Source organism: Lolium perenne, chromosome 6 (genome assembly GCF_019359855.2).
Source record: "Lolium perenne isolate Kyuss_39 chromosome 6, Kyuss_2.0, whole genome shotgun sequence".
NCBI lineage: Eukaryota > Viridiplantae > Streptophyta > Magnoliopsida > Poales > Poaceae > Lolium > Lolium perenne.
In genome coordinates, this window is record NC_067249.2 from 178515775 (window position 1) to 178533873 (window position 18099).

General features: G+C 44.1%; 2 protein-coding genes across 2 annotated transcripts; one reads left to right on the forward strand and one right to left on the reverse strand.

The window, feature by feature from the left end:
• Nucleotides 1–658: 658 nt before the first annotated feature.
• LOC127310194 (uncharacterized) lies at nt 659–1932 on the reverse strand. Its single transcript, XM_051340886.2, has 2 exons — nt 1486–1932; nt 659–1388 (listed from the first exon to the last, which is right to left on the reverse strand). The coding sequence occupies exons 1-2, from the start codon at nt 1930–1932 to the stop codon at nt 753–755; spliced, it is 1083 nt and encodes a 360-aa protein (XP_051196846.2). The 3' UTR covers nt 659–752.
• A 10721-nt stretch (nt 1933–12653) lies between these two features.
• Nucleotides 12654–13797, forward strand: LOC127306811 (ethylene-responsive transcription factor ERF039-like). Its single transcript, XM_051337523.2, has one exon. The coding sequence runs from the start codon at nt 12804–12806 to the stop codon at nt 13488–13490; it is 687 nt and encodes a 228-aa protein (XP_051193483.1). The 5' UTR covers nt 12654–12803; the 3' UTR covers nt 13491–13797.
• The last annotated feature ends 4302 nt before the right edge of the window (nt 13798–18099 follow it).

Sequence of the window (18099 nt, forward strand, 5' to 3'; positions counted from 1 at the left end):
TGGATTTTCACGAATTTTAAGTGGCATACGTGGACAGATCCATCAAGTCCACGATTTCCAGCGGCTGACCCTCGAAGGAAAAGAGAAAATTCCCCATCCCTGCGCTATCCCGAGTCTCGGCTCGTCGCCCTCCTCCTTTGCGCCGCCACTCGCCGCCTCCTCCTCCGCGCCGCCCCCGACCACCTCCTCCGCGTCTCCTCCGCGCCGCCCCCGACCACCTCCTCCGCGTCGACATGTCCTAGGTCCTCCTCCGCAGCAGCAGATGGATCTGGCGGAGACTACCTTCCCCGTCCCCTCCACTGCGACCGTGGCCGCTCCGGCACCAGCAGGGCCGCACAGCGGCGGGAGCAAGTCCGTGCTCGACGGTGAGGAATCTCTCCTCTTCACTCTCTGGTTCCCCTCCCCTCCTCTTGGAAAGCTCTAGCCTAGTAAGAGCATGTCTAACAGGTCCCGTATTTTTTCGCCCCGTAAAACCCGAGTAGAGGGCCCTGTATCCGGTTTTCACCGGCCAAAAACTCGGACGAGCTAGCAGAACCCGTATCCCCACCCCGTAAAACAGAACGGGGTGGGGATACGGGTTCTGCTAGCTCGTCCGAGTTTCCCGCCCCTCAAAACAGGGTTTTAGACAGCAATTTGCACAACAATTTCACATCAAACATAGCACATCCAAAATATGTGATGCATAATTCATAGTTTTAACATCACAACACGATCATACGCAATGTTCAAGCCACGGAAGTTCCCAAATGTGATCAACCATCAAGGGATCCATCGCCACCGGCGCCACCGCTCGCCGGAGACTCACCTTGAGCACGAGCTTGACGCGCAGCCTTCTTCCTCGCAATGATGTCCGCCTTGGTCTCGTTCCACCACGCCAGCTGATCCTCGTCCATGCCGTCGGTGCGCATCATCATGATTTCCCTCTCCTCGGCCAAGAGCTCCTTCATGGCCTTGGCTTCTTTGGCTGCGATCAACTTCATGTCAAGCTCGGCCTTCAACTTGGCATCTTCCCTCCTTGCTTGCACCTTGGCAAGCTTCACCTCACTCTTCTTGTCGGTGATGAGGAGCTTGGTCTCCAACGTCTTCATCGTCAATGCCTCCTTGGACTTCATGAGTTGATCCAACTTCTCCCGGAAGCTAGCTGCTTCAAGTTCTACCTTGACCCTCTCCTTGGCCTTCTTGTTGCCCTCGGGCTTGCCGGTGTTTCTCCCAGTCATGTCCTCTGCTTCATCATCCATGGTGAGAAGTGCCTCCTTCTTGCACTTTGGCTCGTTGTCCCGCAACTTCCATTTAGGAAGATGTTGAAGGATGGAAAAGCAATGTTGAAATTGAAATTCCTTGTTCTTTGAGCCGGCCATGTCCTTGTACCGTTGTTGAGCATACTTGGGCTGCACAACAATAGTATGAGGAGATGTTTCCACATCATCAACACATAATATGGATAGCTTGTGATGTTTCCACATCATCAACACAAGGAAAACTTACATAGTCCTCCGGCACGCATCCACTAGGAGGGTTGTCGGCCACTTGATCCATGGCAGCACTCCAACGAGAACAAGCCGGCTTGATGATGTTCCATCGGCCTTCAAGGGAGCGGTAGGATCTGTCCGCCATGCTCTTCGTGCGAGGCTTCAGCTGGTGGTACTGATCCTCAATGCGCTGCCAATAGCGCTTGCCGCCTTGGTACACTCCGGTGCACGCATCCATCCCCACCTTGCTCCAAGCACGGACCAAGATGGCGTCTTCGATCTCGCTGTAGTTCGCCGTGCGTGGCTTCGGCGTCGACGAAGAACCGGCGGCAGCCGGATCAACCTCAACCACCTCCTCCTCGTCACCCTCATCCTCCTCCTCCTCATCAAAGTCTTCAACGTTGCACTCCCCTTCGAATGCACCGATACCGGCGTCCAAATTCACCGTGGAATCGTTGAGCATGTCCAAGTAGGATGTTGTGGACTCAACATCGAACACCTTGTCTACGTCGATGGTGGGTGGCGGCGGGGCGGCTGCGCGGGCGGCGCAACGGCCGGAACGGACGGAGGAGGGTCGTGACCTTGGAGGGCGGTGGAGGCGCGAGGCCGATGCGGCTGATTGCCTTTGTCCGCAACTTGGCCGGCGCGGCGCCCCTCGGCCCTGCCGCCTTGGTCTTCACCCGGCCCGTCTTCTTGGCAGCCGGCGGCGCTTCGCCCGGTGAAGCGGCGGCCGCCGCAGTGCTTCGAAAAATTGCTTCGGTATCCTCTTCCTCTTCGACGGGATGGTGGAGGCGATCATGGCCGACACGACGCCGGCGGCCGGAGGACCTCCGACGGGGACATCAACCACCGCGCCCGAAGGAGGTGTACCGCCGGCGGTAGGCGGCTCTTGCGGACGGTCCATGGCGGCCGGATCCGACCGGGAAGGGCGCGGGAGGAGATCGGCGGCGGCGGCGGCGGTTGGCTTCGCGAAATGCTTCCCGCGGATGGAGTGGGCGATAGTGGTTTCGCCCACTATCCCCGCTCCCACCCCGCACAAGTAGGGGCGAGGACCCGCCCCGTGCTCGAAAAACAGCAAAACGATTCGGGGCCGTTTTACGGGCGTGCTAGACGGCCGGGTAGAGCCGAAACCCTCAAATCGGCGGTTATTATACGGGTTTGCCCCTTTTACGGGGTCTGTTAGACCTGCTCTAAGAAGGATTTTCGAGGTTTGATTGGGAATTGCGTTTTTTCCATGTTCCATGTCGCAAATTGGATGCAGATTCACGAGCTGCTCGAATTTCTATGTTGTAGTAGTCAGTGTATGCGTATACAACGATTCTACACTGACCAAATATATTCTATGATGCATCTAATGAACCAGATTCAGTGCTGTAGATATTGATAGATTTTCTCTATAATTGGTCACTGATTGTTGGAAGAGTGCTAGCTCAGTACCCAGCTCGTCCCATCTCTTTTAATATACACCATGTTAACAACGATACTTTGCAAAATGGGTATGATGAATGTCCAACATGACGTTTCTTTATATGGACTGATAAGCTTTTGGAGCATGGTGTTTTAGACTACTCTAGTTGTGTAACCATTTCAGAATCATCTGGTAGAAAGGAACTTTTGGTGTTCTGCATTTAAGTGTTTTAGAGAAAAGGTATTATGCCTTGTTTTTACATCTAAGCAACTCTGCATTGAAGTCTTGAGTGACACTGTGACAGTAACTCGAACCAGTGCTCTCTGCGTGGATGAACATAATAGTACTAAATAGGTAGGCAACTTTCTTGATTTCCCTAATTAGTCTTCAGAACCTTTGCTTCGATCACTCGCATCAGCACAGCCACGTCCTGACACTATCTGAATTTAGCTGATAGTTGGTGCCAACCTTTGAAAGTGGGAATTAGGTTGTTCATGAATACAACAAATGCAGGGATCCAAATTTTGTTTAGCTTCAGACGAAGTTGGTGTAATCTTCACGAGCTGTGGTGGTTACTGGTTACAGGCAGTGTGATCATCCATGTCACCGTGCTTGGTGGATAGCCGTCTCCGTTCCTAACTTTTCCTTTTGCAAAGTATCATGTTGTGGATGATGATGATCTGTGAGGTGGTATGATCTACGAGGAGGTACGACGCTGGATTTTATTCACAAAAGCTCTGTACTGTAATGTCTTTCATAGTCTCTGTTTGCATACTAAAACTCCCGTGTTGTAGGTTTGCATGCTGTTTATAGTCTCTGTACTCTTTCATAGTCTCTGTACTGTAATATTCTTACTTTTTATGCAGCTGTTTTTGCCATGTTTTCATTTAGAGATGGAAGGTGTAGTTGATCTGTTCTCTGCTGCTCAGTTTATCTTTATTTGTGATGCTTCAAGTATATCATTATCTTATTATGGTGTACTGGTGTGTAATATATAAATTAATTTTACATCCTGATGTTAAACATTTGATCGATGGTTAAGCTGTCTGCCTGAGCGTTTGGTTCAGTCAGGCAATATGTCGATGATAGCCAAACATGTATTACTTTTGGGCATTGCTCGAGTGACTAGCCTAGACATGTATTACTTTTGGGTTCCCTTTTATTCTTATATACTATACAGTCTATCTGATTTACACAAAGAGAAGATATATTTAGCATGACTTAAAATTTCAGGTGCATTTCCCTTTATTTTAATAAGATGTTTGGAAGGCTCCTGTGCTGATGCTGCTCCCTGTTGCACTTGAAGATGTAGATTCATGTCAAGTTGATCTCAGCTGCTAAAAGGGTGGTATATTCATGAACCGTGCTGACCTCTGTGTTTCCTATTTTAGCAAATGTCGGTGATTCCTTGCGGATGTGGATGAGCATGCATCTACTTGTCTATTTTGTTGTGTCATCTCGACCCCAGTGTCTTCATGCCAGATTGATGCATCTTTTGGGAATTATGGCACATCCTAATTTTCTGTTGCTGTTACTTCACACTTGAAGAACTCTGAAATGCTCACAGATTGTTGTTTCTAGAGGTTATCTCTACTGGATGCTCTTTTTTGTTTTGGCTGCAGCAATGCCATGTATCGATATGCCTGCCTCACAGATTGTGCTTAAGTTGTTGGACAAGATTATGTGTACTTGTTCTATTTTTTCTTTGTTAAAGAAGGGTCCGAAATAATCTATTGTATCTTTTATCAGTTCATACCGCTGATGTGTATGTCAGTTGAATGCGTTGGTCATGACCTTGTATCAGCTTCAATGCCATATGTATTTGGTAGACTGAGTTCGACAACAGACAGTGAAGTGGTACTCTTGTTCCTATTAATCTGGCCTCTTTACAGTTCATCTAGACAGTGAAGTGGTACTCTTGTTTCTATTAGTACAGACGTTGGAGTGATTCAGTGAATCCTTTTACCTTTTTTTTGTGTGAAGGAAATCCTCTTAACTTATTAGTATTATTATGCAGCTATTTTAACAACAGGTTGGCACACGCTGTACTTACTCCTGCTAAAGCTAAAGAAGATTAACGCAGTTCAAAAGCACTAGACGATGTGCAATCATCCCAAAATTATCGAATCGTTGGAAACAACTAACGTTGACAGTGCTGCTTAATTCCCTACGGTGGAACTGGACAGATTGCTCGGTCCCATGTGGCATCACATCAGAGAATGAGGCATCAAGCTGGCCGAAGCGGCGCCACTAAGCCGCAGGAAACCGCAAGCAATTATTAGCGGCTCCCACCAAAACAGCTAATCGCGTATGCGGCCGAAGCGGCATCTCCGTTTTGTCCAACGGATGAGCCATTTACATCCTGAGTGCCCAGGGCCGGCCGGCCAAGCAGTGCTTGCGCACGCTCGAGCGCGCGCCTTGGCTCCTGCCTCGTTCGGCCGCTTAGCCAGCTCAGGTGGGCTAGCCCATTTGACCGGGCCGGCTCACGCCCTTTTCTTTCTTTTTATTATTTTCTTTTTATTTGTCTCTTTTGAGGGAGACTAATAAAATAGGGATGCCTTTTTTAATTAAGAGATTCAAAATACCCTCTCTTTAGCTAAACTAGATGGTAGCCTCCGCATGATGCAGAGTCATAGCATGCGTTACATATATATTATCGATAGAATATCTTTTAAATGAACTGTGAAAGTAAGACCAACATACCAACATTTTAGAAGAAAACATTGTCTGAAAATCTTTTGTAACGATGAAAATACTTTTCTCTAGTCCATATAAGGCTACTTCATCTTGATCTACCAACGATATTCATTTGCATAGTACAAAATCGCTTTGTTGAAGAAATCCTCTGACATTAACAAGTTAAGCCGCTATGTCGACAACACCTTTCAATCTTGTTCTGCTTCAATAGCTTCACCACGATTCAGTGGTATACTTTGTATTGCCTTACAGATCTCCAACCCAATTAATGCCAATAACACGTTTCCTATTACATGGGTTTCACCTACATCCCCTCTGCACCAAAATATAAGGTTGTCTATATAATAGGTCATTCGAAAAAAAGAAAATAATATAATTAGATTGAAACAACCATTTTTAAACAAACAGCTACGAAGACATGAATGTAAATAGTAGCCACTCAAGCAAGAGGTCTATCATTGAAAATCTGGATTTCAAGTAAGCATGGTTAAAATGTGTCTTTTTTCCAACAAAAGATGGTCACTGAGATACACTAATCATACATAAGAACTGATCCTACCAAAGTTCAGAAGAACTGTAGTTGTGCAACTCAATAGATTTGGATTTTTGTGTCAAATCACTAATGCTCTTATTAGGGAGATGTTTTATATTTGAGAGAGAGAGAGAGAGAGAGAGAGAGAGAGAGAGAGAGATCAACTCACCAATAAGCCTTTTAACCAATGGAGCCAGTACCAGACAATAGACTAAAATTGTTGAGTGTCTCAGATGAAACTAAGGAAATAAATAAGATTAATTTTTAATTTATATAGCACTCATGGAAATAGAAGAAGATGAATATATGTGAATAGAAGAGGGCAACGCGTTTTGATAAATAAACAGGCTATATCAATTACTCAATGCTTGGTTGAAATGTTGTGTATCCTACCATTAACAAACTGCCATTATTCGCAAAAAAAAACAGCCATGTGCAATTTTGGGATGTTAACATTTTGCCGAATACTTGGGACGTGCCTAACAGAAGCTAAGACGCGTGCATCTTTTTAGTAGTCTATCAAATCTGAAGGCAAGGTAGAAACTAATATAATCTGCATATACATGCAAAATTATCTGCCTCAAGCCTAATCAGAGTCACGCTGTTTCATCTAAAGCATGAAGTACATTCTCTCTTTTCCTACACATAAAAAATGTGATTGAACAATTAGATTTTTTTAACCTGCATATAATCTGCATATTTGTAATCACTGACCTGTTTGTAGAAAATAATTTTTTTTAGCATCTCTTATATCTTTGACCTGCATTAGGAAAATATTAAAACTGGGCTATTCCAATGGAAAGCAGCATGAGACTTTAGAATCAGGGGAATGGAATTTTCCAGGGGGCATAGAATGAAACTCGTTATAAATTACCTATCAAACATTCGAGTAATAAGACATCGGTTTCATAAACCGAGAACTTCCATTTTACACTTTCAGGATGGTAGAAAAACGGTGACTGTACATATTAACATTGGACTGTTGAGTGAATCTGAAATGGTAGAATAGAAGTGAATAAGCTCATTCCTGCCCACGTCACTGAAAATGTAAAACAAGACTTATAAAGATATCAGAATACAGAATCAAACAATTATCATGAAACTCCAATTTCCCATCAGAAATCCTCATTGTTGAAACACATCTGCGGGAAGAACACATAACTGAATCTGCAAGAAAAACACATAGCTTAAATGGGGAGAGAGAGAGAGAGAGAGAGAGAGAGAGAGAGAGAGAGAGAGAGAGGTGGAGAGAGAGAGAGACCTAATACCCCTATACCTTGACAGGCATTTGTGACCTGGATCACAAAGGAGGCGATGGAAGCCTCAGCCTCGACATGCTCGCGGGAGACAAAGGCAGCCTCGGCTGAACCGTATCCATCTAAGGACGGGAGGCATGAATTGGGTTCGAATGGATTTAATAGGAACGACAAACTTTCCCGTTTGCATTCATTAAATTCATTGCGAGGTAGAGGAAGAGGCCATCTTTTCGTTTTCTCGACGTTGCTATTGGGAAGAAGAACAAACGTAATGGGCTTCATTTTTCCTGTTTGTCAATAATTTCTAGTTGGAAACGATCAAGTGCAATTTGCTCAATGCAACGAAATGGGGTTATACATATAGAATGGAAACGGAAGGGCAGCTTAGGTGGACTTGATGATGTGTGATGCTTGCATGTTGAGAGAAATCAGGTAATGGGGGCCTCCTATTTAGAGATAGAAGATACTTTTGTGTTGTATCCAAGTCTCCCTTTGGGGAATTGGTCTTTCAAGGCCATGATTCTATCGGATGCGAAGTCTCTCCCGTAGGATTCTACCTAGCTCAATCTCTCTTGCCTGAGATTCTACCGGTTCATCACCGATTTCTCCTTCGGGACTCTATACCTCATGGTCTTTTTTAGATGATTCTATCAGGGTGGTTGTACAAGTCGTTGAGGCTAATTAAAAGTTTTATCAGTTTGCTCTTCGCGTGTTTTTCCCCAACCCTTTGTTCGATTCAATAAGATCGAGCACAAACCTGTCGTCAAGCCAGATCATGTTGTATCAGCATATGTTGGTTGCCACAAATTGTTGTTCCCACCCGCCCAATTTTGGCTTCGAGAAAATTCTGAAAAAAACCCAAAAAATAGCCCCAATCTTTTTCTTTCATGGACCTACGATTTTGTTTTGAGTTTTTTGTGGTTCTGTCCATGGCTCTGGTGTCTTAGATATTGATCTACCTTTGTTTTCATCACTTTTGCCAAATTTTTCATATTTCTCTGGGATTTGAGGATTTTAGGTCCAGATTTCTTTCCAAGCGTATGAACTCGTGCATACAAAATTGAAACCAGAGTCTCTCGCACCCCCACCCCATCACTGGAGTCTCCGGCCTACAATCATCGACACCGAACTCTCCGGCCTGAAAGCACAAAGACTCCGGTCGAGTTCCAAACTTTGACCTCATTACTGCAGGCTAACATATTTTGTGGTTGGTTTCCGGTTTTGAGTATCCCTAAGATCTACACAATATTCTGCAACAACGACAACGAAGATGGGTGGCAGTGTGAAATATGGGTGGGGCTTGGGAACCCTTGCATCACAAAAGATCATAACCTCTTCGAGGCGGCTAGGGTGGTCACCATTGGAAATGCGGAGACGGATCGGACCTCTTTTGGGATTCCTCTCTGTTGAACGGAATGCACCCAAAATACATTAATTGTGCCCAAAATGTCCATGATTGCAACAAAAAGAAAATGTATGGTGAGGAAAGCTATGGACAATTAGTTTTGGGTGGCTAACATCAACACCCAAGATATCCTCTCGGTTGTTCCAGAATTCTACAAAGTTTGGGATATGCTTCAAGGGGTTCACTTCAACCACGACAGCCGCATGTGATTACTTAGAAGTTCAGAAAAAAGGGAGCTATTCGACCTCCTTAGCATAAAAATGCAATTTTTGGGACATACTACTTCTCCATTGCTCTCAATGGTTTGGAGACCGTGGGCTCCCCCAAAATGCAAGATCTTTACATGGGTTGTCCAAAATCGTGTTTGGATGGCAGATAGATTACAAAGAAAGGGTGGCAAAATTATGGCTATTGTCATTTGTGCAACCAAGTGCAAAAATCAGCCGCCCACAGCCTCTTCCAATGCCGGTTCTCCCAGGGTATTTGGACGAACTTGAAAGATTGGTACGGGCTCTTTGACATTCAACCGCATCAATGGACCGTGATTCCTACCGTTAAAGATTGGTGGAGATGTGATCCAAAAAAATAAAGAAGGGCATTCAAGGAAGGCCATAGCATTTCTTGTGATGCTTGTTTCTTGGGAAATTTAGAAGGAAAGAAACGATAAAGTTTTTAGGAACCAAGCTTCAGCTGCTTGGTAACATTATGCTGCGAGAGTAGGCGTTGTATATTTTAGTCTTGACATTGAGCTAAGACTTGGCTTGGAAGATCTATAAAACTCCTTAATAGCAAGTTTTCTTTGGCTTGTCTATCTATCTATCTATTATATACTAAAAGTAAAATACGGAACTAAAATAGAGACACCACGTTAATCCACATCATCACTTAAATTATTATAATTATTAGATATAAAATATATGGCTAGGATTTAACAAAATATTAAAAGTTACGTAACTGCACAGTCTCGCTTACACAATCAATTATAATAGGTGTCACCGCTAAAAACAATAGTGCGAAGTTGTATGGAAATGTGTTTGGCAAAAAAAAATTGGAAATAGGACTCGGGATAAAATAGAGACTCATTGATTCACGGTTTAAAAAAAAAACTAAACGGCATTCACTTCACGATTGAGTATATAAGGAAAGCCAGAAAACAGGAAACAGATCCCATGTGAATATAAGTTGGAGCAACGACTGAAGCAGGGGAAGATGAGCTGTCCGGTGAGGCCTCTGGCCATGCTCCAATTCCTCCGTTCTCCAGCCGCAGTTCTTCCGTTAGATCATCGACGAGGCCGCAGACGGATTGGTGACGTCGCAGGCTCGGGGTGAAGGCAGGTCTGGCTGGGGGTGGCAGCCACCTGCAAGAGCGTGGTCACCTCTCTGGTAAGCCGCCTCCGTCTTCGCCGAGGGAACAAGACGCGGCCAGTCTCCCATTGTGCCCTGGTCATTTGGAGAAGATGAACTCACAAATCAGTTTTGAGAAGATGAACAAATAAAAGGGGGAAGATAGGACCCGCCGCTTCCAGCTGAGCCGTCCGATGAGACCACTTGGGCCGCCGCCACCCATGATGCCCATGCGAGTGCGGTTGCCAGATACGGGCCGGCGGCGGATGAACTAACGCGTGGTTGCCATTGGCGGAGGAACGGAGCTGCGACCGGCCTGGCCCAGCTCCTCACCGCGGCGGGCACTACGACTTCGCTTGAGACCACTCGGGCCACCGCCGGCTTGATTCGCAAGGGGGCTCAGTTGCCCTGAAAGTGACGATTGAGGACGAATAGAGGCACGGTCGCGCGGCGCTATGATCGAGGCTTGACATCTCTAACCCGAGGGCGCGAAGCGCCGATATCCATTGACTGGGCTGCGCCTATAGGCCGGAGGAACGCGAGCATGACCAGATGTCTCGCCAGAAAGCTTATCCTTCGTTGCTTCAGTCCTTACTTCAGCTAGAGTTCACACTGTGGATCTGGTACTGAAGGGGGAAGGGTACACGGGAGGATGGATACAAACGGTGCTGTATTTCCGCGTTTTTTCTTCCCGGAGGAACGGGGCTGACGGGTGCGGGAGGCAGTGCCGCTCGATGGCCTCCACGAATCGAGTCGCACCGATGGTCGCATGGGTGTGGCACGGGCAAGCCTCGTCCCCTTTTGAATATTAAAGGTGCACTACTATCTATAAATAAACTCCGTATAAATAGGCAAGTGTGTTTTGAAGAAAAAAAAGTATTTAGCTATCTAGCGTTCTAAATACGAGTACAATAGGTTCGTTCAGGAAGCATTATAGAGATGTATTATAGAGACATTAATCTACATCATCTAATTATTTTTTATGACCATACAGAAAATTATTATTTTTTATGATTAGATCTAAAATTTGTTGTTTGGTTTTAATGGAAATTGTTGGTTTAGAAAACGAGATATTTTATTTGACACGTATTATATTGAAAAGTAAGTGCCGAGAATAGAGGAGTCCGTCCAAAAAAAAAAAAAGAGCTGCGCTTGCTATGAACTTGGGATGTTGTGTGCACACCATAGTGTTTCATGGACCGTTAAAAGGAGGGAACGGGAAAGTCGGCACAGCTCAATGCTACCATCCACCGCTGTGTTACTTTATTAAAACCACGTAAATACACTTATTCTTTCATGCTTTTCTAATATATGCAATCCAGGAAAAAGTACCCAAAAGTATACCAAGATGCATGATCGATCTAGAATAAATACCATGTATGTGCTCTATTTGAACTTCACATGCATGCATGGTTTCAACTACTCTATCTGTTTCGATATACTTAGTCGTTATAGGTATAAAGCTTGAAAAAATATTTAGAAAAAATATCGACACCTCTCATATAAAATATATGGTAACAAAATCATCATAAAATATAGTTTTATATTATATGATTTGAGTACGATGGATGTTGATATTTGTTTATATATCTTTGGTCAAGCTTTGCAAACTTTGAATAAATTTAGAGCGCAAAAAAATAAAAAAAATGGTGGGGGTACATTTTGATTGGTTGATTGCTCGATAGCGACCGATAGTGCGCTCATGCGTATGATTTTTGTCTAAAAAATAGATTTAAGTATAAATTATATATGTTTTCGATCTTGAACAATAACATGATCTATAATCTCTAGCTGAAATTCTGTCAATATAACCAAACGTGGCAATGCTACATATATAAAAAATGAAGAATCCATTAATAACTAGATAAAGTCCAAAGTGTTTTTATAAACATAATTGGTAATAAAAAATAACTATTATCATTTACATCCCAAAATCGACCTAAAGTGAGAAATACATATCTAATAACTCTCTTTGAAATATGTATAGCTATGTTCCAAGTTGAATGTCATGTCTTAGTTCATTATTAGTGTGAAGTTACATTTTTTGACACAATAATCAAGATACGACTTGCCTTATATTAATATAAATGTTAGTAAAACATAAGAAAATTATGTACCAGATCAAACTAATTTTAAATAAATGATTTGAAAAGAAAGAGAAGTTTGTTAGGGTGTGATGTGTTTTGGAACCAAGGTGGTAAAAAAGTATGAAATATCAATGCATATAAACCAATATAATTAATATAATCACATGCAATAATTCACTTTTATAGATACTATAGAACCGTATTATGTCGTACATCATAGAGTGGACGTTATGTTTTCTTAAAGGATTATAATTCCAACAAAATGTGGATACCCTTGAAACTATAAATTTAAATTACAACATTTTAATACATTAAAAGCGATGCCCTTGCATTTGCAAGGGCCACTGTGCTAGTTTTTTTCTAAAAAGGCAACACAAGTGACAGAGCTGATAAATTTTGGTCACTACTAGTCTCGCGCCTTCACCACTCCACCTCCCTGAACGATTCCCTGCATTGTTTACCTCTTTCCACGGAGATCGCTCTGTGCAGCATCATAAAAACCCCAACTCCCACTTCCATCCCACTTCAACGCAACACCACTCACCCTCCTCTCGCTCATCACTCTCCCAACCAACTCCACCACACCCTAGTATCAGCGGGCAGCCATGGGCGGCGCCACGGAGGATTGCTCCTCCGGCTCCGAGACCACCACGTCGTGCTCCGCGGAGATCCAGGCCTCGCCGCCGTCCACCACCGCGTCGTCGTCCAACTCCAAGACGAATAAGCGGGCGCGCAACGACGGTCGTCACCCGACGTACCGCGGGGTGCGCATGCGGAGCTGGGGGAAGTGGGTGTCGGAGATCCGGGAGCCCCGCAAGAAGTCCCGCATCTGGCTGGGCACCTTCGCCACGGCGGAGATGGCGGCGCGCGCGCACGACGTGGCCGCGCTGGCCATCAAGGGCCGCGCCGCGCACCTCAACTTCCCGGACCTCGCCCACGAGCTCCCGCGCCCCGCCACCGCCGCGCCCAAGGACGTCCAGGCGGCCGCTGCGCTCGCCGCGTCCGCCGACTTCCCGGCCTCCGCCAATGCCGGCGCCGCAGCCGTCAAGAGCCCCGACGGCCCGGAACCGGAAGTCAGCGCGGCCGATTCCGCCTCGCCACCGCCGCCGCCGCCGGACGCCGGCGACGACGCGCTGTTCGACCTCCCCGACCTGCTCTTCGACCTCCGACACTGCCCTCCCTCCTGCCAGCTCTCATGCGCCTCCTCGTGGGACGACGACGGCGACCTAGCCATCGCGGGCGCCGGCGCGGCTGCGTTCCGCCTCGAGGAGCCGCTGCAATGGGAATACTAAAACCAGCGCCATCATCAATCAATCAAACCGTGCCGCTTCCAGCCGCCGCCGCCTTAGCTTCATGTCCATGCTCGTAGGTCCTCATCCACATTGGACCAGAAATCGTGCGTGAACCAAAGAAAAGGAACCAAGACCAGCGACCAGCGCTGCATCTGCCTGCGTTGCTACATTTAGGAAGCAGAGCATGTACAAAATTAGTAGCTTTTGCTGCCTTTATCGTAGGAGTATTTGCTTTGCTTGGATTGTGGGGCAAGAATATGCTGTGTGCAACAACAATTAACAGCGGCGCATCTCCTTTTGTTCGTCCCATCGTTTCCTTTCTTCTTTAGGCGCTGCTAGTGGTGCTAAATAAAGGCGATCGATCGGCCGGGATTTGATGGATTAAACGCGCGCGACACGAAATGCTTTAGCTAAAGATCGAGCTTTTAAATTACAGCGATATTCGCCCGGCCGGCTGGTTAGCTAGTCGCCCCCTTTCACTCCACTGATCAGGCACAGTGACCCGGCGGTAATCATGCAGATGTGCTAGTGACGAGAGACTGGCCGGCCAGGTGGGCGAGGGGCGATGGCGACGGGCGACTGTGCGAAAAGCGGCGGCTTGCGCGGCCGCTGCCCTGTATCGCGCGATCGGTCGCCATCGTCTCTGGCCCCGGCGAGAGCGTGCGCCGCTCGGCGGTGGAGCGTTTTTGGCTGGGCGCGTGGTTTCGTCGGGAGCCCGTTGGCAGCGATCGTCGGCGACGACCGTGGCGCATGGGACGGACAGCGGAGTGGTTGAGCGCGCGCGCGGTAGATGGAGATGCATGGCTCCGTGTCCTGCCGTCGTACCGCGAGGATAAGGCGAGTCGCCGATACTCCTCGTCGCCGTGCGAGTTATTGCCCGCTGCGCAGTGACGACGGCTTCGTGGAGGACAGCGCGTGCATGCGCAGGAGGCAGCCAGCCAGAGCCCAGAGGTCGTGGAATATAGCTGTACAAGCGTGAGGTGGATGCACGAGAGCGCTGCCACGGACGGACGGACGCGATGGGTGATGGCTGCGGCGTACGACTCGGTACTGCTAACCTCTACTCTATTGTCTATTCTAGCTGGAAGTTGCTTGATGGATCGGTCAGCACTCTGGAGAAGACCAAGCTATAGCTTGGAGGACTGGATCCTCGTTTTAGGGGTTAAACTCCGGCAGTTGCTAGCAACGTGTTCCCTCGAGCATCTAGTTTATTACTTCGCCATGTACGGATCGTGTGTAGTTTATAGCTTCGTGTTCAATCGTGGCAAGTGCCGAGTTGCCTGGAGCTGGTCCAGCTACAATATGGTCAACTTTGTTACCCAATGCGATAATTTGTATGTGCCGCGTTGATCTTGTCCATAGTTCAACATTATTTCGTGCAAGTGTGTGTACTACTCACCCGTTACACTATTCTAGGGTTTAGCCAATACATATTTTGGCGATTTAACGAGCAGGCCCGGCCTGACGGGATTTTGTATCCGTGGATCTGTGTATTTAGTATTGGGGTTTTTCTGGCCTAGCCGCGCTTGACCTACCCCGAGAAATGCCTATGTACGGGTAAAGTCGGATTTTATAAAGTTTGACCTCATATATAGAGAAAATATCAATGTCTATGACGCCATATAACATGAATATATTTTGCGATGATTCTAGTAAGATTCATTTAATATAGTAATGTGGATACCTAAATTATTAATTTATATTTTGTTAGACTTTACAAAGTTTAACTTGGACTAATTAAAATCATAAGACATGTATAATAAACACTAAGGGCTTGTTTGATTTAAAATATTTACGTAAGAAATTTGTAGGATTAAACCATAGAAACTCTTCTTATGATGGTTGTGTGATTTGTAGGATAGATTCCCATAAAAACTTTTTCTAAGCAATCATTTGCACTAGAATTTGTAGGAAATCAAACATCCACGCATACCTCTTTTTAAGAATCCTTTGTTTTCCCTGGGATAGAATCAAACAAAATTTGATTTATATGAATTTCTATAGAATTGTAGTCATCATGCCATTGTAATCCTACGTATTTCACTTTCGTGCATCGAATAGGCCAAGGAGTGCTACTATTCTATGTGAACATTGTTCGGTGTATGTACTGCTACGATGATTAATTACCTTATTGTATGAATGTGGTAGTGTTCAAGGTCATGCCCCCTCTTGCCCCATCCTCCGTTTAAATGTATATTTCTAGTTTGAAATCATCACATGATCGTGAGTCACCGGGTCCTAAGCTAAGCCCAGTAATGTTGTTCTGGAAAAATTAAATGAAAACAATTAAAACTCAGGTCTTCACAGCAATTGATACATGCAAGCCAGGTGTATTACTAGCTACTCCATTATGATATTCTCTACTTTTGTTTCTCTGCGTAATATAATAATTCTTAAATACTACGTAAGTTACAAAACCAAGTTTTATTTGAATTTTAAAGGTGTTGCGTCAGTGGTAACGTATAAAAAAAGAGTTTATGGCCCATAAGAATCAAATGTAGCAAAAACCCACTCTTGCAATTAAACCCATAAGGATAGCTTTTTTCATTATTTCAAGAGCTTGCAGTAAGCATCGAAAAAATGTGACATGCTAGCAAGCATGCAAGAAACAACAAAGCCAAAAAAATTGAACATCTAGCAATCCCCAAAAGCTAAGCTTGACACATTATTTTTGAGAAACTGAGGAAACAAAAGACTAAAACCTTCCAACTATATCAAAGAAAAACCAAACAATTTTTTTTGCAGGTTGCCCCCCCTCAAAAGAGCTTTTAAAAAACCATATATCTACGCTTAAAACCTTGTTTCATAGGTTCATGTACTCATTTCCATAAGTACCATAAGTTCCCAAATTGAAATGGTGCGTCAGCCTTTTATATTATTCCTTGGAATGTTCTCCATATACTTCTGTGAAAGAATTATAATTTTATATTTTCTTCCTTCATATGAACCATGGCACCTAAAACTTTTAAGAGGACATGAAAAATAGCATTTCACATCCATAATAATAATATCCACATGGAAATATCTATTCTATCAAAGCCTTGTTTAGTGTAGGAATCAAAAAGTTGTAAATTTAAATAACATTACCAAGATCACATAAGAGAATTGCATGTAAAATGATAAATACTATTTTTTATGATGGGTTTGCATGCATCTAACAAATTTTTATTAATATATTTTTGAAAAAAATCCTATTTGGAAGCATTAACTACTTCTGAACGCCTTTGTAACACAACAATAATTTCAAGTAAGGTACAATCATCAAAGTCAACAACAAGACCTAAAGGACTACCATCCATATTAATAGAATAAACTTATTTTGTAGCACAAGAATTAACCTTAGTAATACTAGAGCTCACTAACATACTAAGAGTTTTATGCGTTTTGTTATAACTTCATAAAAACAAATTATTGCCTCTTCAAGTGCTCCTTGAGTTTGAATAAACATTTTAATGTAAAATACATCTCTAGATAAAATTTCTACTGTCTAAAACATAACATTATTTTTTTAATGACAATGTTGACCATTTGGAAAAGGAAGATCTTTCACTTGGTCAAACATGCAGCAAAACCCTCTATGGAGCATCTTGAGTGGTTCTTCACTGGTGCCAACTAGATTTCTACCTATACAAATACTTATGTTCACCCTTTAGTAAAACTAACCTCAGATTATTTTCCTCTTGTGGTCAGTGTTGATATGATTATTCCCAACGCTATTTTTTTCAGGTTTGATAATTTTGGATTGAACAACCGGGCTTCTTTGATTGTGTGAAGGAAGTGTGGCCTAAAGAGACTCAGGCGGTTTCAACAACACGTGTTTTGTCAAAAAAAAAATCAAAGCTCTTCGATCTTTTTTTAAAGAAATGGAGACTGACATTGTCCAATCTTAAGTTGCTCATTGCCAAATGTAATATGGAGATTTTCTTCTGTGATGAATTAGAGGATGAGAGTGATTTGTTTGCACCTGAACCTAATTTCAGGAAAATAGTTAAGTTGCATTATGAGAAGCTTCTTAGATTCGGCAATTGTATTGGAAAAAACGGTGTACCATTAGAAGTGGATCAATCTTTGTGAAGAGAATTCGAAATTATTCCATGCAAAGAAGACAAAGAGGTAGGGTGCAAATGTTATTTGTATATTCAATTTCCTGATGGGAATGTTGTGCATGTTCATGATGAGCTTGTTATTGTGGCATGGTCTTGTTATAAGGAAAGGCTAGGAACATCTAATGGAATATCTTTGTAATTTCAATTGGGTAGAATTATGCAGTAGGTGGATGGGTTGGATGAATTGGTTGCCCGTTTTTGTACTGAACAGATGGGTGACTTAGTTAATTGCACACATGTGGGCAAAGCTCCTGGTTCGGATGGCTTAAGTTGTTTATTTCTAAAGAAGTGTTGGGGAATTGTAAAAAAGAGTGTGTATGCTCCAGCAAATGATTTTTACCATGGTGTACGTGGTGTCACTTCAGAATATCAATTCTTCTTTTATTAGTCTAGTGTTGTGTAAGTTTTCTATTGAGAAGATCAATGACATCACAACCTTCTCATTGACAAATGTATGTTTTAAGTTTCTGGACAATATGGTTGCAGATAGATTCCAGAAGAAG

Coding starts and splice junctions, on each gene's coding strand:
- LOC127310194 (XM_051340886.2), bottom strand. CDS start 1,932: ATGCTCAACGATTCCACGGTGAATTTGGACGCCGGTATCGGTGCATTC. Junction 1,389..1,485: donor GATGCGTGCCGGAGGACTAT/GTAAGTTTTCCT, acceptor ATTGTTGTGCAG/CCCAAGTATGCTCAACAACG.
- LOC127306811 (XM_051337523.2), top strand. CDS start 12,804: ATGGGCGGCGCCACGGAGGATTGCTCCTCCGGCTCCGAGACCACCACG.